General features: G+C 37.1%; 1 protein-coding gene across 1 annotated transcript; it reads right to left on the reverse strand.

Moving 5' to 3' along the window:
• LOC124521072 (transmembrane protease serine 11B-like) lies at nucleotides 1–27,481 on the reverse strand. The gene is given in 15 exon segments (XM_047092252.1): nucleotides 1–162; nucleotides 807–949; nucleotides 1,319–1,423; nucleotides 1,658–1,809; nucleotides 9,883–9,991; nucleotides 9,994–10,056; nucleotides 10,871–10,909; nucleotides 12,303–12,371; nucleotides 12,374–12,482; nucleotides 13,817–13,888; nucleotides 13,974–14,089; nucleotides 18,514–18,632; nucleotides 22,197–22,258; nucleotides 26,280–26,624; nucleotides 26,915–27,481. Coding segments are annotated over 15 exon segments (2,232 nt in total).

Consider the following 27,481-nt stretch of genomic DNA (forward strand, 5'->3'; position numbering starts at 1 on the left):
TCAGAGCCCAGTCTTGGATGTAATCCAATCATGATAAGCAGTGACTGGAGTATAAACACCTGGCTTATTCTTTTTAGCGTATCCATCACCCCAGCTTACTATTCCAACAAGGTGCCAGACTTTTCTAGAGTCAGGGTAAGCTAGCAGTCCACCAGGATCATTCTAGAAGAAGATAGGAAGACATGTTTCTTGTCCTGTCAAAGAATTTCCTTTTACTGCTTCTCTGGACTTATCAGAAGTCCCTGGGTACTGAAAAGAGTCCACTTTCTTTTGAGCTTAGAACTGTGGAACTTAGGTTTATTCAAAACCAAGGGTAACTACAAATCACAATATACTGCCTACAGCTGCCATATGTTGGATTGACCAGAATTGAACTTTATAATGAGTTCAGCCTTGACTATGAAGAAAAAGTGACTTGACTGCTTCATCATGAATGAAGCCTGAGAAATGGGTGACGTGTATACATGCTAAACCTCCAGCCACATTTCTGGATAAGGAAGAGACAGCAGCGCATTGTGCAAATGGCCCAGAAAATAGGGCCAAATTTATTTTATCACCATGTAAGTATTATCCTTTGTATGGATTCCTAGACTGCCATGAAGGCAGAGATTTTGTTCAGCAATACATCCCCAGCATGTAGGCTGGTGTCTGATATATAAGTGGGATTAATAAATATCTGTTATGTGGATCAAAATAAGCTACTCTATGGAAATCATTAATACACACAAAAGAAATTTGTACTGATAAACACTTCAATTCAATTAGTACTTTGGGACAAAATGATTTGATAATATGTCTAGACATACCTGACAGGCATCAGCTTTTCCTGATTTAAACACAGCACATAGCATTTTGTTGGTAACCAGACCAGATAATGAATGTGGATGATTGCAAACTTTGTTGTCGATAACCTTCCCAAAGGCTTCTTGAAGTATCGCTGGAAGAGGACCTAAAGGCAACAAATTCTGTGTATCATGGGGATCTTAACCTTGGTTGTAGAGACAAAGAATATCTATAGAATATTCTTTTTTCTTTTTTTGGTTAGTAAGAACCAGGCCAGTCCGAGGGTAGATTTCTCCCTTTCTGGTGTTTATTGTAACTGGCTACCTCACACATAATTCCAATTTTTCCACTTCTTATTCCCAGAGGCATTTTAGGAATTGAAGACAATGCCAAGTTTTTGGTCCCAACACTTGTTTGTTTGTTTGATATATTTAGTGACTGATTAATTGCATGAGAGAGTGGTTGATTGGCTAACTGACTGACTGCTTAAATAATTATTCCCATGAAGCTATTACCCTTTTACAGAAAAACTTACCATTCATAAAGTGTTCCCGTCCGGTAACTACAACACTGGCATTTTCCGGAAGCTTCATTTTGGCTTCAGGAAGACAAATCCTGCGAACCTACTTTGTAAAAGAGAGTTCTTCAGGGGCTCCTGGGTGGCTCAGTTGGTTGAGCAGCCAACTTTGGCCCAGGTCACAATCTCACGGTTCGTGAGTTCAAGCCCCACGTCGGGGTCCATGCTGACAGCTCTGAACCTGGAGCCTGCTTCGGATTCTGTGTCTCCCTCTCTCTCTACCCCTCCCCCACTCATGCTCTGTCTCTCTCTGTCTCAGAAATAAATAAGCATTAAAAAAAATTTTAAAAAAAGAGACTTCTTCAGCAAGCTGTACAAGGACAATATCATTAAAAACCACAGCCCTGCTGTAATTTTCATGAAAAATAATGTTTTGGACTTTCGGTGTCATATATGGTTTATTTACTATAGTTCCAAAGTTGACAGTCCAATCTCCTGAATTACTTTTCCTGGAAAACACAATTTCATTAAAATATATGTAGTTTTTGAGTGACAACAGTGTTCACTAGTGGTCACTATCTTGTAAAGTGTTAGGCTCCCAACCAACACTAGAAAGCACCAAATTTTAATTTTTAAAGATGTCTTTGACATGGAGATGTTACAAATAAAATAGTTCAAAGGACAATTAGAGCTGTCAGCCTTCTGCAAATACTCCTAAGTAGAGTCACCAATGTCTTCTGCTACTAAAGCCCCATCCAGTTCCTGAGTATTCGACTTAAGTGGGAGTCATAGAAGCAGCCTCAATGGATGGGGTCCAGAATCACGTAGTGCCAAACACCCGGATTCCATGAACCTACATCTTTGTCCACAAAAAATTGCCACTTGTTCTCACCCAATTACCCTATTATGTTTACCAAGTCAACGCATCTTGACTTCTAATTTAAATTTTCTGGTCATTTCTCCAGTTCCCCACTGAAACTCTTTCTCAATTTAAGACATAACATACTGTCTAACTATTATCACTTTCCCTCAAAATGTCAGGTGCTTTTTTTTTTTAATTTTAATTTCTAAGAACTTCATATAATGGTGACATTGTTCAATCCTTCTCCCGTTCAATAACCTTCAGTGACTCCACACTCTCAATGTGTTTCTTAAACTCAACTCCCTTAGAATTAATTCAGGCTTCACCTCTTGAGATTTATATTTAAAAGGTCTGGTGTGATGCTTAAAGATCTATACTTTTAACAAGTCCCCTGGGTAGTTCACGATCCATGGACTACTGTTTGAAAATTGCTTCAGAAACACAAATCCTGCAAACATGCTTTGTAAAAGAGATCTTCAGGAAGTAAGCATCTTGTCAATTAAAGACCTGCCCAATCAATATAACAAATGTTCTGAATATATTTTCTAATAATGTTTTCTTTCTTTTGATTTAACTTTATTTTTTATTTTTTAAAATTTACATCCAAATTAGTTAGGATATAGTGAAGCAATGACTTCAGTAGATTCCTTAATGCCCCTTACCCACTTTGCCCATCCCCCCCCCACAAACCCTCCAGCAACCCTCAGTTTGTTCTCCATATTTATGAGTCTCTTCTGTTTTGTCCCCCTCCCGGTTTTTATATTATTTTTGCTTCCCTTCCTTTATGTTCATCTGTTTGTCTCTTAAAGTCCTCATATGAGTGAAGTCGTATGATTTGTGTCTTTCTCTGACTAATTTCACTTAGCATAACACCCTCCAGTTCCATCCACGTAGTTGCAAATGGCAAGATTTCATTCTTTTTGATTGCCGAGTAATACTCCATTGCATATATATACCAACTCTTCTTTATCCATTCATCCATAAGTGGACATTTCGGCTCTTTCCATACGTTGGCTATTGTTGATAGTGCTGCTATAAACATGGGGGTGCATATGTCCCTTCGAAACAGCACACCTGTATCCCATGGATAAATGTCTCATAGTGCAATTGCTGGGTGGTAGGGTAGGTCTATTTTTAGGTTTTTTTTTTTTTAATTTTTTTTTTCAACGTTTATTTATTTTTGGGACAGAGAGAGACAGAGCATGAACGGGGGAGGGGCAGAGAGAGAGGGAGACACAGAATCGGAAACAGGCTCCAGGCTCTGAGCCATCAGCCCAGAGCCTGACGCGGGGCTCGAACCCACGGACCGTGAGATCATGACCTGGCTGAAGTCGGACGCTTAACCGACTGCGCCACCCAGGCGCCCCTATTTTTAGGTTTTTGAGAAACCTCCATACTGTTTTCCAGAGTGGCTGCACAAGCTTGCATTCCCACCAACAATGCAAAAGAGATCCTCTTTCTCTGCATCCTCACCAACATCTGTTGTTGCCTGAGTTGTTAATATTAGCCATTCTGACAGGTGTAAGGTGATATCTCATTGTGGTTTTGATTTGTATTTCCCTGATGATGAGTGATGTTGAGCATTTTTTCATGTGTCTGTTGGCCATCTGGATGTCTTCTTTGGAGAAGTGTCTATTCATGTCTTTCGCCCATTTCTTCACTGGATTATTTGTTTTTTGGGTGTTGAGTTTGATAAGTTCTTTGTAGATTTTGGATACTAACCCTTTATCTGATATGTCATTTGCAAATATCTTCTCCCATTCTGTCAGTTGCCTTTTACTTTTGCTGATTGTTTCCTTCACTGTGCAGAAGCTTTTTATTTTGATGAGGTACCAGTAGTTCATTTTTGCTTTTGTTTCCCTTGCCTCCAGAGATGTGTTGAGTGAGAAATTGCTGTGGGCAAGATCAAAGAGGTTTTGCCTGCTTTCTCCTCGAGGATTTTGATGGCTTCCTGTCTTGCATTCAGGTCTTTCATCTGCTTTGAGCTTATTTTTGTGTATTATGTAACAAAGTGGTCCAGGTTCATTCTTCTGCATATCGCTGTCCAGTTTCCCAGCACCACTTGCTGAAGAGACTGTCTTTATTCCACTGGATATTCTTTCCTGCTTTGTCAAAGATTAGTTCCCCATACATTTGTGGGTCCATTTCTGGGTTCTCTATTCTGTTTCGTTGGTCTGAGTGTTTTTGTGCCAGTACCATACTCTCTTGATGATTACGGCTTTGTAGTATAGCTTGAAGTCTGGGATTGTGATGCCTCCTGCTTTGGTTTTCTTTTTCAAGATTGCTTGGGCTATTCGGGGTCTTTTCTGGTTCCATACAAATTTTAGGATTATTTGTTCTAGCTCTGTGAAGAATTCTGGTGTTACTTTCATAGGGATTGCGTTGAATATGTAGATTGCTTTGGGTAGTATCCACATTTTAACAATATTTGTTCTTCCTATCCAGGAGCATGGAATCTTTTTCCATTTCTTTGTGTCTTCTTCAATTTCTTTCATCAGCTTTCTATAGTTTTCAGTGTATAGATTTTTTACCTCTTTGGTTAGATTTATTCCTAGGTATTTTATGAGTTTTGGTGCAACTATAAATGGGATCAATTCCTTGATTTCTCTTTCTGTTGCTTCATTGTTGGTGTATAGGAGTGCAACCAATTTCTGTGCATTGATTTTATATCCTGCAACTTTTCTGAATTCATGAATAAGTTCTAGCAGTTTTTTGGTAGAATCTTTTGGGTTTTACGTATAGAGTATCATGTCATCTGCAAAGAGTGAAAGGTTGACCTCCTCCTGGCCGATTTGGATGCCTTTTATTTCTTTGTGTTGTCTGATTGCAGAGGCTAAGACTTCCAATACCATGTTGAATAAAAGTGGCAAGAGTGGACATCCCTGTCTTGTTCCTGACCTTAGGGGGAAAGCTCTCAGTTTTTTCCCATTGAGGATGATATTAGTGTTGGGTCGTTCATATATGGCTTTTATGATCTCGAGGTATGCTCCTTCTATCCCTACTTTCTTGAGGGTTTTTATCAAGAAAGGATGCTGTATTTTGTCAAATGCTTTCTCTGCAGCTATTGAGAGGATCATATGGTTCTTGTCCTTTCTTTTATTGATGTGATGAATCACGTTGATTCTTTTGTGGATATTGAACCAGCCCTGCATCCCAGGTATAAATCCCACTTGGTCGTGGTGAATAATTTTTTAATGTATTGTTGGATCTGGTTGGCTAATATCTTGTTGAGGATTTTTGCATCCATGTTCATCAGGGAAATTGGTCTATAGTTCTCCTTTTTAGTGGGGTCTCCATCTGGTTTTGGAATCAAGGTAATGCTGGCCTTATAGCAAGAGTTTGGAATTTTTCCTTCCATTTCTATTTTTTGGAACAGTTTCAAGAGAATAGGTGTTAACTCTTCCTTAAATGTTTGATAGAATTTCCCTGGAAAGTCATCTGGCCCTGGACTCTTGCTTTTTGGCAGATTTTTGATTACTAATTCGATTTCCTTACTGATTATGGGTCTGTTCAAATTTTCTATTTCTTCCTGTTTCAGTTTTGGTAGTGTATCTGTTTCTAGGAATTTGTCCATTTCTTCCAGATTGCCCATTTTGTTGGCATATAATTGCTCATAATATTCTCTTATTACTGTTTTTATTTCTGTTGTGTTGGTTGTGATTTCTCCTCTTTCATTCTTGATTTTAATTATTTGGGTCCTTTCCTTTTTCTTTGATCTAACTGGCTAATTGTTTATCAATTTTGTTAATTCTTTCAAAGAACCAGCTTCTGGTTACATTGATCTGTTCTACTGTTTTTTGTTTTGTTTTGTTTTGTTTTGTTTTGTTTTGTTTTGTTTTTGGTTTCGATAGCATTAATTTCTGCTCTAATCTTTATTATTTCCTGTCTTCTGCTGGTTTTGGGTTTTATTTGCTGTTCTTTTTCCAGCTCCTTAAGGCATAAGGTTAGGTTGTGTATCTGAGATCTTTCTTCCTTCTTTAGGAAGGCCTGGATTGGTATATACTTTCCTCTTATGACCACATTTGCTGCATCCCTGAGGATGTGGGTTGTGGCGCTATCATTTTCATTGGCTTCCATATACTTTTTAATTTCTTCTTTAACTGCTTGGTTAGCCCATTCATTCTTTAGTAGGATGTTCTTCAGTCTCCAAGTATTTGTTACCTTTCCAAATTTTTTCTTGTTGATTTCGAATTTCAGGGCGTTGTGGTCAGAAAATATGCATGGTATGATCTCGATCTTTTTGTACTTGCTGAGGGCTGATTTGTGTCCCAGTATATGGTCTATTCTGGAGAACATTCTATGTGCACTGTAGAAGAATGTATATTATGCTGCTTTAGGATGAAATGTTCTGAATATATCTGTTAAGTCCATCTGGTCCAGTGTGTCATCCAAAGCCATTGTTTCCTTGTTGATTTTTTGATTGGATGATCTGTCCATTGCTGTGAGTGGGGTGTTGAAGTCTCCTACTATTATGGTATTACTATTGATGAGTTTCTTTATGTTTGTGATTAACTGATTTATATATTTGGGTGCTCTCACATTTGGCACATAAATGTTTACAATTGTTAGGTCTTCTTGGTCTATAGACCCCTTGATTATGATATAATGCCCTTCTGCATCTCTTGATACCGTCTTTATTTTAAAGTCTAGATTGTCTGATATAAGTATGGCTACTCTGGCTTTCTTTTGTTGATCATTAGCATGATAGATTAGCATGATTGCCATTATGATGCTTGTAGAGATGGAGTTTCTGGTCCTTTCTAATCTTTTGTTGCTTTTGGTATATATATATATATATATATATATTTTTTTTTTTTTTTTTTTTTTCATCTTTTGTCCCCTCAGAGAGTCCTCCTTAATATTTCTTGCAGGGCTGGTTTAGTGGTCAGAAACTCCTTTAATTTTTGTTTGGGAAACTTTTTATCTCTCCTTCTATTTTGAATGACAGCCTTGCTGGATAAAGAATTCTTGGCTGCATATTTTTCTGATTCAGCACACTGAATATATCCTGCCACTCCTTTCTGGCCTGCCAGTTTTCTATGGATAGGGCTGCTGCAAACCTGATCTGTCTTCCCTTGTAGGTTAGGGACTTTTTTCCCCTTGCTGCTTTCTTGATTCTCTCCTTGCCTGAGTATTTTGTGAATTTGACTATGATATGCCTTGTTGATGGTCAGTTTTATTTTAATCTAATGGGAGTTCTCTGTGCTTCCTGGATTTTTATGTCTGTGTCGTTCCCCAGGTTAGGAAAGTTTTCTGCTATGATTTGCTCACATAACCCTTCTACCCCTATTTCTCTCTCTTCCTCTTCTGGGACCCCTATGATTCTGATGTTGTTCCTTTTTAGTGAGTCACTGATTTCTCTAATTCTTAAATCGTGCTCTTTTGCCTTAATCTCCCTCTTTTTCTCTGCTTCATTATTCTCTATAAATTTGTCCTCTCTATCACTGATTCTCTGTTCTGCCTTGTCCATCCTTGGTGCTGCTGCATCCGTCCATGATTGCAGCTCAGTTATAGCATTTTTAATTTCATTCTGGCTATTTTTTACTTCTTTTATCTCTGCAGAAAGGGATTCTAATCTATTCTAATCTAATCTAGTCTATCAACTCCAGCTAGTATTATTATTATCGCGATTCTAAGTTCTGGTTCAGACATCTTGCTTGTGTCTGTGTTGGTTAAATCCAACACAGTGGATTGTTGCAGTGCTCGTGGGTGCGCATGCGCATGCGCATGCGCATGCGCGGGAGGAGTGAAAAATGGTGCCACTCAGCCACACGGTCTGTTCTCCCGAATCAGCAGTTGTGCCCGATCCTCTGTCTTCAGCTCTTGTCCTCTCCCCGCTTTTCCACGCTCCATGACCAGGCCCCAGGTAATACCTCTCTCCCAAGTGTTGTCTCAGATGCAGCTGTTTTCCCCAGCCCCTTACTTTCGAAGGACTGTGGCTTTGACCGGCTCTGCTCACCAAGCAATGGCTGAATGAGCAATGGCCGAATGTTGACTGCACCCAGGAATGCCTGCTGGATCCTGCTGTTTCCACTGCCCTGAGACTGCAGCCAGGTGCCAGCCCGCCCCCCCAAAAAATCGCGAGACAGTGTAGCCTCAGATTTTCCGGGACCATGGAAAATCGCATCTGACACCAGTCTTCACCCTCAACAACCTTACCCCAGCACCAGCGAATGTGGCTGCCTTCTGGGGTCTGCTGGGACCAGATGACTTCAACAGTCTCTACCAAATGTCCTTCCACCGTGGAACCGCTTTTCCCCGTGTGGCCCGAGAACCTCCCAGACCCCACTCTGTTCCTGGGGATTCACCTTTCCCACCAGAGCACCACCAGGTATCAAGCTGCTGAGTTGCAGCCTTTGCACTCCCCTTGTTTACAGTCTTAGTGAAATTGAAACTCTCTCCTTTCTCCTTTCTCCCTTTTTAGTTTAGTGCCTGCGACTGTTTCCAATTTTCCACTTTATCTCCAGCTGCTTTTGGGGAAGGGTGCTTTTCGCGTATGCTCCCCCCCCCAGTCTCCATCCTCTCTCCTACCACTAGAGGGGTTCCCTACCTTTTGGGGCTTCTTGCTCCCCAAGTTCAGCTCTTCGTGTCACGTACCTGCTGAATTCTGTGGTTCAGGTTGTGCAGATTGTTTTGTTAATCTTCCAATCGGTTTTCTAGGTGTGTAGAATGGTTTAGTGTTGGTCTGGCTGTATTTCATGGATGTGAGACACACAAAAAGCTTCCATGCTGTTCCGCCATCTTGGCTCCTCCCTAATGTTTTCTTTTTTTTAACGTTTATTTATTTTTGAGAGAGAGAGAGAGAGAGTCAGTGGGGGAGGGGCAGAGAGCAAGGGAGACAGAATCCGAAGCAGGCTCCAAGCTCTGACCTGTCAGCACAGAGCCCAACACGGGGCTTGAACTCACAACTGTGAGATCATGACTTGAGCCAAAGTCAGACACTTAATGAGCCACCCAGGTAAACCTCTAATGTTTCTTTTAACAAAGTTTCTCTACTTCAAATTTGCTCTGTTTGCTGTCCACAGAATGCAAATTATGTTATTCTATCTCAACACATCTGAAGAAAGTGGTTTCCCCAACCCAAAATACATATTATTCTTTCCCATCTACCCACTGTATCAATCATATCTTATATCTTTAGATTTCTGGTCAAATCTTACACTTTCATACCTCAGCTGGAATGCTCCTTTCTTCATCAAATTTTCATAGAACTTACTATCTTGTTGTATATGTGACATTTACTGCACGATACTGCCTACTACTTTTAACATATCACATTTAAATATCTTCAGTTAGGTAGTAAACCTCTGGAGGGCAAGAAAAATAAGCACATGATAACTGGAGTCAGACATAGCTGGGCTTACATTCAATTTCTGTTATTTAGGAGCTGTATGAACTTTGCCAAGTTACATCACCATTTCTGAACCCTACTTTCCTCATCTTTAGATAGGTTAAATTATAACTTCCATACAGAACTATTGTTACAATTGAATAAAATGATGTAAATAAAGCACTTAATGTCAGGCCAACGTAGCTTTTTTGGAAAATGTGAATTACTTCCTCTCACTTTTTCCTCTTTGACAAATTTAAATGCCTCTGCTGCTCTTTGGTTATTCAGGTTAATTATAAATTTCACTTGGCTTTGGTGAACATTCATGTATTTAGGTTAATCCCCACAGTTTACCCCAAATCCTACATTTAGTCAGATGTTCACACTTACTCAGCAAAGCAGTGAGCTGCAGATAATAGCCACCTGCTACTGATCAGAGATGCCCCACAGAAGTGCTGGCCTTTCCATTTCATGCTGGCTTGTCATGGCCATGCCCCACCAGGGCATTCTTCCCATTCACAATTTGGTTGCCTGCCATGATACTGTTGGCTGGTCTTCCACAACCTGAAGAAAGGATGTATTTATATAAAAGCAGCCATCTTTGATTATGCTTTACGAGAAATACATCTTAAAACAATACTTGAAACCCTTCAGTGATTGTCCAGAATCTCCTAAGCAATGCTACCTCTTTCCTGGAATGTACTGTGATCACGGTACCTGACTCTATCTTGGCTTGGGTGACTTTTACTTATCCTCTTTTTCACTCTCAATCACCTTCCAATGACTGTTATTTTATCTATTTGTTGTAAGTCTCATGTCTCCAAGTAGATTGCAAAATTCTTGAAGGTAAAGACTTTACTTCTGTATGCCTGCATCTTGCATAGCATATGCAGTGCTGTCTGTAAAGCCCCATGTGGATAATAGATACACCATAAATATCCATTAAGTGAAAGAATGCATGTATGTATCTTGTGGACAACATGATACTCTAAAGAGAATTTATTTAGAAGATACAAAACTATTTTTACTCTATAATAAATGTATTTGGGATAGCCTATTTTATATTTTCTTGTTATCCTTTGTTGTCTTTTTTCCCTTCAATCTTTTTTATTTTAACTTACTCAGATATGATATTCTTCATTAATGATTCCATTCTTTGGAAACAGCTCTTATTTCATCCTTTTGGACAACTCTTACAAAAGTTAAAATTCACAGGCCAGTGTTTTTCAAAAAGCAATTTCAGATATATATCTGATATAGCCAATAATTTTGAAAGACTACTATAGATTTCCATATTACATATTTCAAGATACTTTTTAGGAAAGTGATAGGGAAATATTTGTGAATGAGTTAAGTTTGTCATAATTTCTTAACTTACAGTTGTTGGTAAGCATTTCAACATTAGCCTTGCTGATTTCTGAAATTAAAACAAAACATAAAATTAATAAAATATCACCAAGAAATTATCTTCAATCCAAGGACATACGTGCTAACTTTTCTAGCCCAATTACACCCAACATTTAACTATTCAGACTAATTTACATATTAGCTATCAGCCCCTCTACCTCCTACCTGTTATATTTTGACCATATCTCCACATCTCTACTAGCTAGTAAAGGAAAGGGGAAAGGGAAATAAAAAAAAAAGTTCTCAATTTTACAATAGTTGCAGTAAAATATTTAGTGAGATAACAAGCTGACATTCTCACTAAAAAAGGCACTGGGAATTAATTATCTTTGGATTTATTTCCTTATGATAATTCTCATATGAATTACTCCAAGTTATCTATAAAGAAAAAATTTCCAATTAAAATCATATTTCATTGGGCTTATCCTTTTCTTTAGAGTCATCTCATTACCATGACTGAATTATGAAAATTTGAGAATTTAACTTAAATTCAAGTATCTTTTCTATTGGGAAGAGACTTGAGAGACAGAGAGAAGGTGGGGAACTACAAGAGGACCCACTAGCAAGTGTTCACTTTAAATCCCTAGGACACAGAGAGGCAACCTTCTTTCCCAATAGCTACGCACAGAGGAATTGTATTGTTCTTTTGAGAAGCTCTGCCTCAAACTCTGTTCTCATAAGTGGTCCAGTGATAACAGGTATTCTGAGGTAAAGGAGCTGTAACTGGCAGTTGTCAGCCTTGATAGCCTTAAAGGACACTAGGATCACCTGTCGGTCTGGAAGAACCACAAAACTGGGTTCTGGAACCACACATTTATCACCTAACAGGCCTTTTAACAATCCAAATGAGAGTTTCAAGACCTTTTCAGGACCCTCAAGATATTTACAGACTTCATTTTCTGAACTGGGGCAAAATCCTATCATTTTCTTCCCTTGTTTTCTAGGAAATTATTCCAGACAATTGGTTTTTCTTTGATAGTATCATTCCCATTCTTCCACAAGAGCAGTGAAAACTCCCTATCCCCAACTTCCTTCTTATTCTAGCAGTCTCCACAATGAATGATCAACTAAGCCCCAAATCTGTTTCCTGTAATGAGATCCTGACAAGAGTAGAGGGAAGAGAGGAATAATGCTTTGCTTAGAGTCCTTCATCCCATTTTTCAAACATAAACGTGAAACCTTGCAAGCTCACATGCATGCCCATACCTTAGTCCTCCTTTCTATCACTCTTCAAAGATTTTATGCCACTGTCATTTCCAACTCGTTCATAGGATTGCCAAAATGTGAGAAGTATATTTTTCCCCAAAGCAAATTCCTGAAACTCCTTATTAATTTTTTCTAATATTTTTTTCAAACAGTCCAAAAACCTAAGTAATAGAAAATAACGGAAATAAGTGAAATACCTATGAGTCTAAAGGAAGTATGGACTGCATTCCAGGATGCCATGTTGTTTTTCAATATCTGATTAAGATAGCTTCAATTTCAGTCTTCATGCTGTGCCTTTTTGCTGGAGGAAACTTGAATGTCAGTTGTAACTGTACCCTTGAACCATTGGGATCAGGACAAGAAACAACAGAAATGTTCTAGCGTGTTGTTTCTTGATATTTCAAGATGTTAACACATTGAATTTCCCACATTTAATCATCGTATTTCCTTTACATATATATTAAAGAACAATACACAGATATTATCTCAGTATGTATAAAGTGCAAGTGTCCCTAAAAATCTTCTAACTGGTTCAAAGGTATTATTCATGGAAGAAGATTTGAACTACAAACTAGAAATCAGAATAATTCAAACACACATGAGAAACTGAGTACTGGCCAGCAAATGATTGGTGTAAGATTTTATTAAAACAGTAAAAACCATGTTCTTGTACAGATATTTTCTAATTACTTTAGATAAAGAGATAAATGGAAACCAAAATGCAGTACCAGGAAACATTCAAAAGATAACTCCTAGCATATATTCAGGAGTCAGTACTAAGATTCTCCCTATAGTTTCTCATACATCTCTACCCCAACAGAACTGCACAATGAGAAAGCTCAGAAAGATAACTCTAAAACATAGAGAGAATCTCTATTATCTATATATTCATTATATCCTTTTTATTAATTATGAAAGGAGATTAATTCATTTTTGGAGACTTTCAAAATAAATCACATTTAAAAAAAAAATATCCACAACTCTATTTTCAAATAATTATGATCAATAGAAGAGTCTTTGAAAGTTTTTGTTTGTCTATAGGTAAGTAGGTTAGTTGGTTGGTTTTTTGGCAAGCTGAATTTTTTATTTTGGTACTTCAGAATTCCCCCCGAATGGATATTGGCAATTACCAAAATACAAGTACTGTCCCTCTTTATCACTCATCCCCAGTGTTCCATGATACTTCCTCCTTGCATCCCTCCTGTCTACCCCCATACTCAAACCACTTCAAAGACATATTCAGACAAGTATTATCTTAAATTATTCACTTTGCTCCACAGTCATTATAGTGATAGTAATTATTAAAGAGACCAAAAGAAAGTTATTATAGTAAAGATATAGCCAGATGGGAATGGATGGGAGAAGAGGAGGCTAGTATATGAATACCAAAACAATAAGATTGGACTCCGTTTTCCACAGAGTTACAATGATCTTTCATCATAGTAGTCAGTTAGGACTGGCTGCTATCAACAACCTTATAATTCCCCTTCAAGTATGGAGGTTACAGATTTGTACACAACAGTTCTTACTCTGAACAGAAATTTGTTAACTGCAATTATATTTTAATTTATGGAGATTTCTTTCTTTCTTTCTTTCTTTCTTTCTTTCTTTCTTTCTTTCCTTCTTTCCTTTTATTGTTGTTATTTAAAACCACAGTTGATGTGACATATCATCTACCTCCCTTTCCATAAGATCCTGACTGAATTTGTACTTACAGAAGTTTGATGACCTGAGAGTTGATATATTCTTTATATATACTAGAATTTTGAAAAACATCAGACATCTGTCAAGAGAAAAAAACAAAATAGCCATCATGTCTGTTTCAATCAAATTTATTATGAAATTATTAAAAGGAATCTCTGATTTACCTTAGTCTCTATATTTTTGTTCAGATCTGTGCTGGCTTGTGAAGCTCCATTTTCACAACTATCATTGTGTGTAACTCTAGAAATATGAAAATCAACTTGGTAATAGAAAATATTTCCTGTGAAACAAAGAAATACTCAAAGAATTTAAAAATAACAGGTAGACTCAAATCCCTCCATACTTTTGTCTCAAAATTAACATTCGACCCAGATTTTTAAATTATCAGAGGGAGGGAGAAAGGAAGAGGAGGGAAATGAAGGGGAGTGAATATCCACCCATTCTAGAAATAGCAACTACCCAGTATTCATGAAGTGGTCCCCCTCCTTTCTTCATATGATAATAGACACCACTGCCCTGCCAAGCCAGGTATACCCTCAGCATCCACAGCAGAATGGCAATCCAGGCAGCCACTAACGATCCACTTTAGTGTGCACTAGAAATAAAACCTACTTTTTATGTGTAATCTAAATTCTTGATCTAGTGATTACCCAGTTAATCTTTCTAAACACTTCTGACACGGGAAACATTACAAACGTTTCCCTTTTCTTTCTGGATGATCTATACCCTTTTATAACTTTTCTTCTGCCCCATTTCCTATCTGCTTGCTTTCCACTCTTTTAAGTCATTCCTTGAATTCCTGCTGCCATCCTACTTCCCTCCAGCATATATGGTGGAGCATCACAAGGTCTCACATTCCCCATTCCTTCCTGTCCCCAAATGTAAAATGTCTCACCTGATATACTAGGGCCACTGTAATGTTAAAATAGGACAAGCCTAGAGGTAGTTCTTCTACATTATGCATGTACTTTTAAAAATAGAAACTCATATGAAATGGTACTCTGTTTTGGTTAAGCAATTATCCATTCATATATTTTGAGAGCAATTGTACTTTTGATTCACCTTAAAAAGTACTATAGAGTCTCTAAGGAGTGCTAATAATAATAATAGGCTTTGAAACATATATGATCTCTGAGATGAAATAACGCATTATCCCGGGAATCAGAAATATCATTTCAATCTAAAATAAAAATTAGTTTCCTATATTCCAATGGTTTCCTATATTTTTCCTTATAGCAACTGGTATATATGAAAAGCAAATGCTAGGTTCTAGCTAAGAAGTTAGCTAAGGTCATTCTGAAAAAAATAATGCATATGAAGTTAGAGAAACTAGTTTAAGCTCTGCCACCAATGGGCTGTGCTGTACTGGTATATCACTTCAGCTTTCTGGGATTTTTTTCACTAATCACAAAGACTAAATTGCAATAAATAAACTCCAAGATCCTCTTTCATACCACTTCATGATTTTAATCTATGAAGTCTTTCATCAAATAGAAGACTGACCAACTAGAATCTGCTAATTTTGTGTTATATCCAGTATGCTGAACTTGGGTATTTATAGGTAGGCAGATTAATTTGTCAAAAGTCATATATATCATGCCCATATTCAAAGAAACCATGATGTTTAGATACTTGAGTCTAGTTATATTACTGAAAATCAGAGTGATTTGAGGTGAAATTTTTAAAAAAATTTTTTAAGGTTTATTCATTTTTCAGAGGCAGAGACAGAGCGTGAACGGGGAAGGGGCAGAGAGAGAGGGAGAAACAAAATCCAAAACAGGCTCCAGGCTCTGAGTTGTCAGCACAGAGCCCGATGGGGGGCCCCAACCCATGGACAGCAAGATCATGACCTGAGTCAGCTCAGGTCTGACGGACGCTTAACCGACTGAGCTACCCAGGCGCCCCATTGAGGTGTAATTTTTAAGTTTATTTTCCCTTGGTTTTTATTTTTATTATTTTATTTTATTTTATTTTATTTTATTTTATTTTATTTTAGAAAGAGAGAGAGAGCGAGTAGAAGAGAAGGCGGGGTGGGGGGGGGAGAGAGAGAGAGAGAGAGAGAGAGAGAGAGAGAGAGAATCTTAAGCAGGCTCTATGTGCAGCACAGAGCCCAATGTGACCCTGGGATCGTGACCTGAGCCAAAATCAAGTGTTTGACACTCAACCAACTGAGCCACACAGGCATCCCACCCTTGATTATCCTTATGAACTGAATTGTCCCCTTAAAATTTATATGTTGAAGCCCTAACCCCCAATGTGCCTATATTTAGAGATATGGCCTTTAACAAGGTTATTAAGGTTAAATCAGATCATGAATCAGGTCATAGGGTTAAGTCAGATTCTAGTAGCCTTATAAGAAGAGACACCAGAGACTCTTCCTTCTCTCTCTCTTTCTCCACAAACTACCCACCAACTCCATATGCCACAGAAAAAAAAGGCATGTGAGGCAACATTGACCATGCTGGCACTCTGATCTTGGCCTCCAAACTGCAAGAAAATGAATATCTGTTGTTTAAGCCACTCAGTCTCTGGTATTCTGTTATGGCAGCCTGAGCTGAATAATACAATTATTTAGACAACTTGAATGGGAATCTACCCTGTACCTTACACTGTGGCCTATAAAATCATAGTCAGTGTTACAGGCATAGCAATAGTCAGTATTTACATTATAATCTGAGCCCATGCCAAAATTTATAATAAAATCTTTTATTTTAAGATAGAAATAAATGTTATTACCTTTATAAAACATTGCCTTAGATGCATAGATTGCAACACTGTCTATCAGAATAACACTATCAGAATAACTACAGAACTCCTAAAGACACACATGGGCAGGTCCTGCCTCAGTTCCACTGAATCATAAAACATAAGGGAAGGGCCCAAGGAATGGATACTTCTTTAGAAGAGCTCTACATGTGATTCTGAGACAAAGCCAGGGCTTAGCACTGCTAGATAAATAATCTGAAGGACTTTTTAATTGTTTATAAATGTCTGTGTAAGCTTTTGGAAATAGTTTAAATAGTAGTTAAATAAAATAGTTAAGAAAGGGCTGAACCAGAGTCATTTCTAGAATAATGATCATTGTGGAATATTAATTTCTGAGGAAACTCAAGAAGTAGAAACTCAAAATAATGTCTTGAGAAACAATATATTCAACAGACAAGCGAATTTCATACCACTTGAATGAGAGATTAGGTCTCATTCAACTCAAGTTGTTCTTAGTATTAACAAAGACTGTATTGGTTCCTAAGCCAGAATCTGAGAGCAAACCCGTCTTTTAAGCTGACTCTAGGTGACCTTTACAACAGAGTTTGGGTACCCATTTTTACTTCACAAGGAGCCCAGTTCAATTAACTTCAGGTAGTAAAAGTCCATCTAGCCTTATATTTGAAATATTAGGTTGTTCACCATACAGAGAAAGTCAAGGGCAAATTCTCATCCCACACATATCTTGCTTAAGCCAGGATGCCTACAGTTCTCCTGTCTCCTGTTCATGAATGCATTGTTTCTCCAGAAGAAGGGACTTACTAAAATGCAAATTATATTTTGGAAAGATAACTAATTAAGCTACTGGCCTTCTTCACTGGGCTTGATTTGGTAAACTCAGAGCACTTTCCTTAAGGAAATTATATAATGGATGTTATTCTTTAATGAGGAGAATCAAGCAGAGGGCAGAAGAATCCAGACTACAGAGAGTTCAAGGACAGAAATGGCACGCAAGAGACTGTAAGCATACATGACCCTTCTGAAGGACAAGTTTTGAAATTGGAGATCAAGATAGTTAGAGAAAACAAAGGAGAGGCCAGAATGAAGGAAAAATTAGAATTTTCACTGTATTAGGCAAAATGTATCCTACACTGGGTACATATCCTACACTATACAGGGTAATATATTTCAGAGGAATAAAAAAGAAAAACTTATGATAAAGTAAAATAATACACTTAAATATTAAGGTTTCGGTTTATGCTCATCTATGACATTTAAAAGCCTATGATAACAAGTGTTTGACTTTTCTTAATCTTGGTTTTTTGCATGTGAAAAAAGAGATAATAAAACCTACCCTCCTTCACTCAAAGGATTAGTATGAGGATCAAGCAGAATAATGGATATCAAATTTATTTGAAAACATTAAATAGCTACACAGACTTAAGGGTTTATTTTTCTGAAAGGTAAAAATAAGTTGGAAAGCCAAACTTTCTGAGTGTAGTATTAATTTTTTTTAAATAAGATCAAATTTACATAAACATTCAGCCATTCAACCACTTCTACTATCTACTATTAGATGAGCCATTTGTGGATTATCCATTCTTATTTTGCAATTGTATCTTAACAACCAGAATTGAGCCAAGAAGAATAAGGATTTCCAAAATTTTAGGTATATTTACTAAAAGACATAACAGCTCAACTACTGACCTAATACATATGTTCCTTTATTGACAATGCATCTTGGCATCAAAATATTGAGCTTTTCAGTCTTGCCATACTCTCATAGTTGGTAATATGTCAGAGTGGCTCAATGAGGCATTTGATTCAAAAAAATTTTTAACTGGTATTAAATAATAGAGAATGATTATGTTGGAACATAGTTAATAGATGAGAAAACTTCCATTAAGAAATTTAATATTTATATTATTTCTTATCAATTTCTAAAAGTAAAAGGAGATTTAGTAGTAAGGGTGAAAATGGAAAATAGTCAATACTGACGCACTGCCAGAAAATGAACAAGGAAACCAATAGTTACTCCCAAGACTGCTGTCACTCCAAGAAAGATAAGGATCACCATCCATACTGGCCAAGATCTTCTCTGGGAGAATATTCTATGCCTATGAAAAGAAGAAAATAGCTCAAATCAGATGGGCTAGATAGTCTAAATTTGCCTGGCTCTCCTCACCTCATACAACACAATTTATAATTAGGCTCTTATGTTAGTATGAAACATAGAAACCTTAAACATCTCAGAGAAGATAGACTCTAATGTCCATTCCTTTAACAAATCATATTCGATTTGTTAGCTATGTTAGCTTCTAGGGATATAGCAGTGAGCAAGATACACATGGTTTTTGTCCTCAAAAAGAGAAATTAAATTGCTCTTTTTATTGATCTAAAGCAGGTTACAAAACATTAAGTGTGGTCTGATTGTATTTTTGTAAACTATAGTCACATCATGTACATTAATATATATAGACTTAAAAATAAATATATAATATAACCATTTATAAGTTTTAATTAAATGTGAAAGGAAAATCATGAGGTCAACTAGAGTTGTCCCATGTTATGAGATTATGGGTAGATTATTTTCTTTTTTTGTTTACGTTTTCCTAACTATATTTTCTAATCTTTCCATAATAAACATGGATTCTTTGCATCATATAAATTAAGAAACAGGCAAATTTCATCACTAAAACCAATCAATTAGATGAAGAATAATCAGAAAATATGGTGACTTGGCATCACCCTAATAGAGTGATCAAGGTTACAATTAGGTCTTATGGCTACCCTTAGTCTAATCTATATAAAGTTTGACACTAGTTATTTCATATACTTTGAAAGACATGATGTCATGAAATTGCTGATTTGGAGGAAGTACTGTAACACATACACATAATAATCTGATTTCAAATTTCAAAATAGCCCCAGCTCTTTCCTCAATCTTTTGTGTTCATCATCCTAAACAAAACTTGCAAAACAGAGGAGTTTGTAATCAGGGGATATATGTGGCAGATTGGCAGATATTCCTTATGAATATGAGAATCTTTCTGTTTTGATTCCTCTAAGACCAATTTATTTTTCGGTAGAGAAGTTCCTTAAAAAAAATTACCTTATGACACAACTGTGCAACTCCACCCAGTCTTATTTCCTCTCTGCCCTGTTCTCTACTCTTAATCCTGCCTCTTCTTGATACCCCTTTGATGATTTGTTAATGAGTGCTTCCCAAAACTGGGATTATTTGTCAGAGCTCTTCAAAGGAACTCCCTATTTCAGATGCATTGCATGCATGCCTTCATTCTGGAATCCTGCTGCTTAATCTCATCCTCAGAGCAAAAAGGCTATTCAGGTATTATGTTTCTTACACTAGATAAATCACACCTTAACAGGAGTATGCAATTAAGGTAATTGATAATAATATTTACAACCTTATGAATATCTGATAATATGTCTCTTTTAATAACCAGAAAAGTTTACCGTGATATTGAGGTCTCAATTTGTTTTGGATTAGCCAGGTGGAGGTTAGTCTGGTAGCTTCGTCTTTCTGAGACATGCAAATTAGTTTGAGGGACTTAAACATTTATGTAGCCTGAGTGGTGACTCTAAAGTGGCTGAAATGGTTTCTATACAAAGAATCACTATGCTACAGCTTATAAAATATTTTTCTTTGAAGCTTCTTTTAGAAGCTCTGGGAAGTGGTAGAGAATACATACTGTTGACTAGAGCACTGATGCTTTTCTCCCCCTCATTATGGATGTCTTCCTATCATAAACAATTAAGGAGATACTTTTATATCTAAAAGATCACAGTGGTGTATGATGTATTCAACCTTTCCTCCAGAAAATGTGATACTTGGGCTCGAGGAATTGGTCATTATTTTTGAATAATAGCTGAAATTATTAAAATGAAGTTCTAAATATTTTAAAAGTTCCATTCATGAAACAACTTACTTTCTCATTTACCAAATTAATCTTGGCCATTTTTTAAAAAACTTTATTTATTTTTAGAGAGCGAGCAAGAGAGAGAGAGAAACAGGTGGGGTTGGTGGGGAGGAGCAGAGTGATAGGGAGAGAGAATCCCAAGCAGTTTCCACACTGTCAGCACAAAGCCCAAAGCAGGGCTGGAATTCACAAGCCTTGAGACCATGACCTGAGCCGAAATCAAGAGTTGGATTCTTAATCTCCTGAGCCACCTACATGCCCCTTGGCCATTTTTAAAGACAGAAACCTGCCTTCCAGGGTGAACTCATTTAACAAAGAGAATCGGTTAAAAATTAATCTACAATGAATTTAACCAACTGTATGTACATAATTAAACTATAACTGCCTCATTTTTGTATTGAATCTAATTCAAGTTAGGGCTCATCATTATTCTGGTATAATCAACTGTTCACCTTAATCAATTACAATAATAATGTCGATAAAAATAATGGTAACTACACGAGTCACAATTTTAAAACATCAGTCTCACTATAATTTATCCCCACAGTCCATACCAGGAATCATTTCCTAGATTATATTCTAACTACATTCTGATATTGCATTAGCTATTAAACCACAAAGCATAAACATAACTATAGTTTTCATTTATTAGAACTTCATTTACAAACCATTTGAATTAGATGCACCTGAATTCTGTTATACAGTGAACAGCGTGTTAAAAAGCAAGATTCCAGTGCGAAATTCCCCAAATTTTATAAAGATAAACCTTCCCCCCCCCCCAGAGGACTTTAAATCATTAGGGAAAGAGTTGTGAATAAGGAACAGGGAAATTAATGATCAAATGAGTTGAATGATCTCCACCTCTAAATTTCCCCTAAATTCTAGAAAAGCAGAGAGCCTACAGAAGGGAATTCATTTCAAAATCTATGAAGTTCTGAGCCCCTCTGTAGTCTGCCTGCTGCCAATTCAGGACCTAAGTTACAAAGTACATTATTCCAAAAATCCATGATGGAATTTATATTTTTAAATTATTTCCCAGAAAACATTTTCATATTAGAAGATACGATTTCAATTATATTACTAAAGAACAAAAATGGTAGGGTTCTTATAAAAAAAAGTAAGCAAAATTTTGCTAAAACTGGATTCTTTTATTCCAACTTTGTAAAACTTTCCCAGAGACTTTGCAGAGCCTTTAAACCTCAAAAACAGTAGCATGTTTTTTAGCAGTGTCTAGAAATAAAAATCTAACTTATAGAAAGCAACCAGTTTTTAAAAAGCTAGAAGATACTCTAGCAACTTGCTAGGGTTTGTAACTTACCTCCCAGATAAAATCCCATTTACCTGTACATAATATTCTGATTGTTGTGGTGGTGTCAGGGACAATGGTGGTGGTGATGATGATGGTGACAACGATGATAGTGATAACTAAAATGACTTCTTAGAGTAGCTTTTAAGGTGATCAATGTTTCACAGGCTTATGTGCTACATTCAGTGTTGATTGGTTTGTTTTTATGGGCTGTGTGAAATGTACAGAACAAATATGATGAAACTTGTCTGACTAGTACTAATGACTACCATTTTTCTATGGTTTCAAGAGAGGAGTCATCCAGGGAATCACAAACTTCCTTGACTTGACTATTTAGAAAAAAATAACAGCCTAGTCTTAGATTGGTCACCTAGAAGGTACAGCCAAGAAACAGGTTTGTGGTAAAGAGGGATAATCCTAAATCTGTGTTTGACCGATCCATTATACTGGCTTCTTCTTCCACAGTTTGACATCGGCTATAACGAGGCAGAAGTTTCTGTCAAATGATTTTTCACAAGGTATCCATTTTAATATAACTAGTATTGCCATCATTCTGATGTAAATGAATTGTATTCATTATGGTTTACATTTAAATTTCCCTAATTGCCAGTGAGAATGATTCTCATTCTCATTCTGGGCTTCCTCTTCTGAGAATTCTATTCATATATCTAGCTTACTTTTTCTATTGGGTTATTTATCTTGTTTTTGTTTTTTTATGGATATGTGTGAGTTCTCTCTGTATACCGGATATTGCAATTCTGCATGTAAGGAGCTTGGAGGTTGCCATTCCATCCTAATAATAAGTATAAAGCTTAACAGACTTTGAAATCAGCAACTCATTTTGGATCCATAATAGAGAGGAGGACACAGAGCAAACAACTGCCCCAAATATTGGAAAGATAGAGAATACAGTGAGTCTTGACTTAACGGAGTCAAGACTCAAGAGCAGAAAACATCATGGGAACCAGGGCTGGGATAGGAAAACCTGAACTGTAACTGACAGCTGGAGTTGTTGGAGATTTGGTATGGATAACTCTGAGAGTTAAAAACGACAGAGGGGTCCAGTTACAGAGGGACCCCCACAGTATTGTTAAATTTACTTCCAGAAATTCAAACAGATTCCCACAATACATATTAAAGAAAAAAATCCCTTTGGGCTTCTGGCAGGGAGAGGGAAAACAAATATTCTTAAAAGGCCTGACAGTGGGGACAACTAGTTAATCAAAACCTAACCTGTTGGGGTATTAGCAGAACCTAACTGACCTGGGAAAGGGAAATACCCAACCTCAGACCATTCTGCCTTCCTGGGAACACGGGGAAAAAAAAACTGAGAAAACACTTGTGAAGTTCATAGGACAGAAGCATAGGCACACTAAAAGATTACACTTAATCTTCAGTCTATAGAACACTTTTCTTCTCCCTACACCTTACCACCACATCACTAAAGTTCTGTTTATAGTAGCTCATTTACCTGGTATATCATGTCCAGTTATCAGGGAAAATTTACAGGACATACCAAAAGGAAAAAACAAAACAAAACAAAACAGAAAAACCCTCAATATGAAGAGACAGAATAAGCATCAGAACCAGACATGGCAGGATGTTGGAATTATTATACCAGGAATTTAAAACAACTATGATTAATAGCTATGGTTAAAGCTGATAGCTTTAATGGATAAAGTAGAGGGCATGCAAGAAAAGATGGGAAATGTAAGCAGAGATGGAAATACTACAAAAAAAAAAAAAGAAATGTTAGAGATAAAACAAAACCAAACACTAAAATAGAAATGCATAATGCCTTTGAAGGGACATAACAATCCTTAATGTATATGCCTAACTATAGTGTCAAACTACGTGAAGCAAAAAGCAATAGAACTCCAAGGAGAGATAGATGAATCCATCACCATAGTCTGACACATATACAGAAACACATCTATATCAGAAATGGACAGATCCAGCAGCCAGAAAATCAGGAACAGCACAGTTGATCTTAACACCATCAATCAACTGGATATAATTGACACCTATAGACTACTTCATCCAACGATAGAATACATATTCTTCTCAAGAGCACATGGAATATTCATCAAGGGAGACCACATTCTGAACCACAAAACACACCCTGACAAATTCAAAAGAATAGAAATCATACAATGTCAGCTCTTAGACCATAATGGAATTAAACTAGAAATAGTAATAATAGAAAGGTAACTGGAAATCCCATAATGAGGAGGTTAAATAACATACTTCTAAATAACATTGGTCAAAGAGAACTCTCAAAAGAAATTTTGAAATATTTTGGAACTAAATGAAAACAAAACCACAACATGTCAAAACTCATGTGAAGCAGTGCTTAGAAAAAAATGTATAGCATTAAACTCATATACAGTTGGCCCTTGAACAAAAAGGGGCTTAGGGATGCTGATCCCACACCACCCCATGCAGTCAAAAATCTGCATATAACTTGACTCCCCCAAAATTTAACTACTAATAGCCTACTGTTGACTGGAAGCCTTACCAATAACATAAACAGTTAACACATATTTTGTATTTGTATTACATATCTTATTCTTACAATAAAGTAAGCTAGAGAAAAGAAAATATTATTTAGAAAATTTTAAGTAAGAGAAAATACACTTACAGTACCATAAAAAATCTGTAAGTGAACCTGTGCAGTTCTAACCTGTGTTGTTCAAGGATCAACTGTATTTGATTTACTTCGTCCTATTGTAAATGGTATTATTCTGTAAATTTCGTGTTATACTTTTTGCTGGCATATAGAAATACAATTGATTTTTGTATATTGAACTTCTTTCCAGAAAACTGACATTTATTTTTTCTAATTTGAACTTTCTTTTGAATATTTACCATACACCTATATCATCAAGTCATCTGCAAATAAGAATAGAATTACTACTTCTTTTTCATTGCTTATATTTTTTATTTTGTTTTGGTTCATTGGTTGACTCATTGTTTTATCCTTATGTCATAGAACTCTAGTACATTGTTGAAAAAAATGATAATAGCAGGCATCCTTCCTTTGTTCTCAGCTTCAGGGAGAGGCTTTCAGTGTTTCTGCCGGAGACCAGCTCCAGCAACCAGGGGTTCCCGAAGGAAGAACAGTGTCGGTGAAAATAAAACAAAACTAAAATTAAAAAAAAACTAAAAATAAAAAACTAAAATAAAAATGGACACAGACAACAGCAGTGTGCTGAACTGGCTGATTTATTGTAGCAAACGTGGCATTATATTTGCTAGTGATTTCCTTGTAGCATACGTCATCTACGTTTTTCTAACATTACCTAATTTTAAAAACGTTCCTATGTGTAATCAACCTTTAAGAAATAACATGGCGATTTTCCCGTAATGTTCCCACATACCCTTTGATTATTGATTAATTTCTTACATTATCCCATTATGCATCTGCGTTTATCTATAATTATCTATAGTCTATGAAGCATTTGCTTTGCTGTTCGCATGAAACACCTCAAGTGGAACAGTTACAGGGACATGACCTCCTAACCACTTGAAGCCAGAAGAACAATGTGTTTGCCTCAGTCCGAGGTGCCAGAAAGGGGCTGAAAAGGCCTTAGAAACCCATGCCTCATACATTCTCAGAGACACAACGCACCTAGGAACCAATGAACCATTCTGTACCTTAACCGACTAGGTTCAGTCATCATCTGGAATGCCTCCGGGGGGCCAGGTGGGGCTATGGGTTGAAGTCACCTGTGCCCAGAGATACACTCCTTAGTTGCCAGAGTGAGGCTTTCAAATCCTTATGTCTCTCCTTTACAGGCCCTCTTTGCTGGCAAATGCATGAGGCTATCCTTCCTGTAAGTAGAGGAGTCTCCATAGGGGATGGCAAGGGCTAAACGTAAGGCCGCACAATTTCTTGCGGAACCTTACTTTCTTCCCTAATGGTTCTTTTCCCAGAGGGCCTGTCAAGGGCAATTCCCCAACAGACAATACCCCAGGTTGTTTTAAGGCCGAATTACCTAAAAGCGGGAGTGCAAGAAGCTTCCGTGTCTGTGGGCCGCCTTGCAGTCACCAGTCCGTCCACAGCCCGGGCTTTGCCACTAAGGCTGGGATAGCTCGGCTTCCAGCATCTCCCCCTTTTTATTTTTTAATTTAATGGCATGAAGTTCCATTGCCAGCCCCTGGATACTACCCCTCAACAGTCTGACGATGACTGGAAGCAGAAGAAGAAGAATTATCAATCCTCCAATCAAAGCCACTTTAATCATAGTGGTAAAAAAGCTTTTATGAGAGACATAAGAGGATAAATTTTGAAAAAATGTGTTTGATATTTGTGAGGCAGAAAACTCAGCCTCAGCTTGACTAATCTCACGAATATCTTTATGTAAAGAATTTAAATCAAAATTTAAATCTGAGTGATTCCAGATACCTAGGGTATGATTTTTAACTCTCTCCCAAGAATACAAAGATTCGTTAACTTTTAGGGGCATTACACAAATCCAATGAAAATCAATATGACATCTCAAGGCAAGGCGAACCTTAAAAGAGGTCTGTTCCTGACCAATCATGGGAATAGCTTCTTCTAAAGCATTAACCTTAGAGGTTAGTTTTCTATCTATAATTTCTTGTGTAGGTAAAGCCATGGATACATTTTTTGATAATTGATCAGTAAAAGTTGCTGTGTGAATTTCTTGAGATAAGGCTATAGCAGAAAGCGAAAGGGAAGTTGCTAAAGCTATAAATGCTGTAATTCCAAGAATAAGAGGAGCAACAAAGCGACGACCACGAACAAGAAGTGCATTTACATCCTGCAAAGCTTGCAAACCATAACTATCAAACCATGTAGTATTTAGAGTGACAGGAACCATTAAATATGGGGGTCGCTGAACAATCATCAGTGTTTTTACATTTGTTAAAGGGGAAACACAATTTGTAAGATTACAGCAGGTACAAGATACATGATATTTGTCAGCATACTCAGAGATATTTAAGGAATTATAATCTCCGGAAATTAAAAATGCATATGGAGACTGTAAGCAAGCCTGTACCTGATATCTGCTCTGATTTTCCGGCCTGCGCAGTGTTAACCAGTTTTGTGGCAGCAATCACACGCCATATTTCAGATTGAAAATATCCTGCCTTTTTTTGTAGAAATAGTCAAGATGCTTGGTACCCATCCATTAATATGCCATCTATTAATTGGCATGCGGCGAGGGATATATTCATTTTTCCAAGAGTATCTAACATTAGTTGATTCCAAGAAAAGCCTATAATCTACAGAAGAATCTGCACAACTTCTATCAATTACAGTTAAATATGTTCCAGGAATAACAATATGAATCTCCTTTTTATAAGCACAATATCTCCATTTGGGGAAGCCTATTTTAGGGTTAACAAAGGCCCATTCCTCATTAGTGTCATCCTTCTCTGGAGGAGATGCTGCACAAACAGGGAGGGCTTTCGGATAATCTTTAGGAGTAAACATTTTAGGAGAAGAGTCTCCAGGTAAAAGCAAAATTAGAGACCATAGGAGTCTTTTGTGTGCAACTGCATAATTAGGAGAATCTGTCAACAACCCCTTATAAGATGTTGGAGCACAACCATTAATGGAGGGAGCCTCGTCCTTTATAGTATTGGGGATAACAAAGCAGATAGGAACAGAACTTGAAACTCCATAAAAGGAGAAGTTTTTAGGATTAACAGCCTGTCCCAATTGAATAGGAGACTGAGTTCCTCCCAT

Source organism: Lynx rufus, unplaced genomic scaffold (assembly GCF_022079265.1).
Source record: "Lynx rufus isolate CCGP_SWC_20201006 ecotype Redwood Valley unplaced genomic scaffold, mLynRuf1.p SCAF_3, whole genome shotgun sequence".
In the NCBI taxonomy this organism is placed as follows: domain Eukaryota; kingdom Metazoa; phylum Chordata; class Mammalia; order Carnivora; family Felidae; genus Lynx; species Lynx rufus.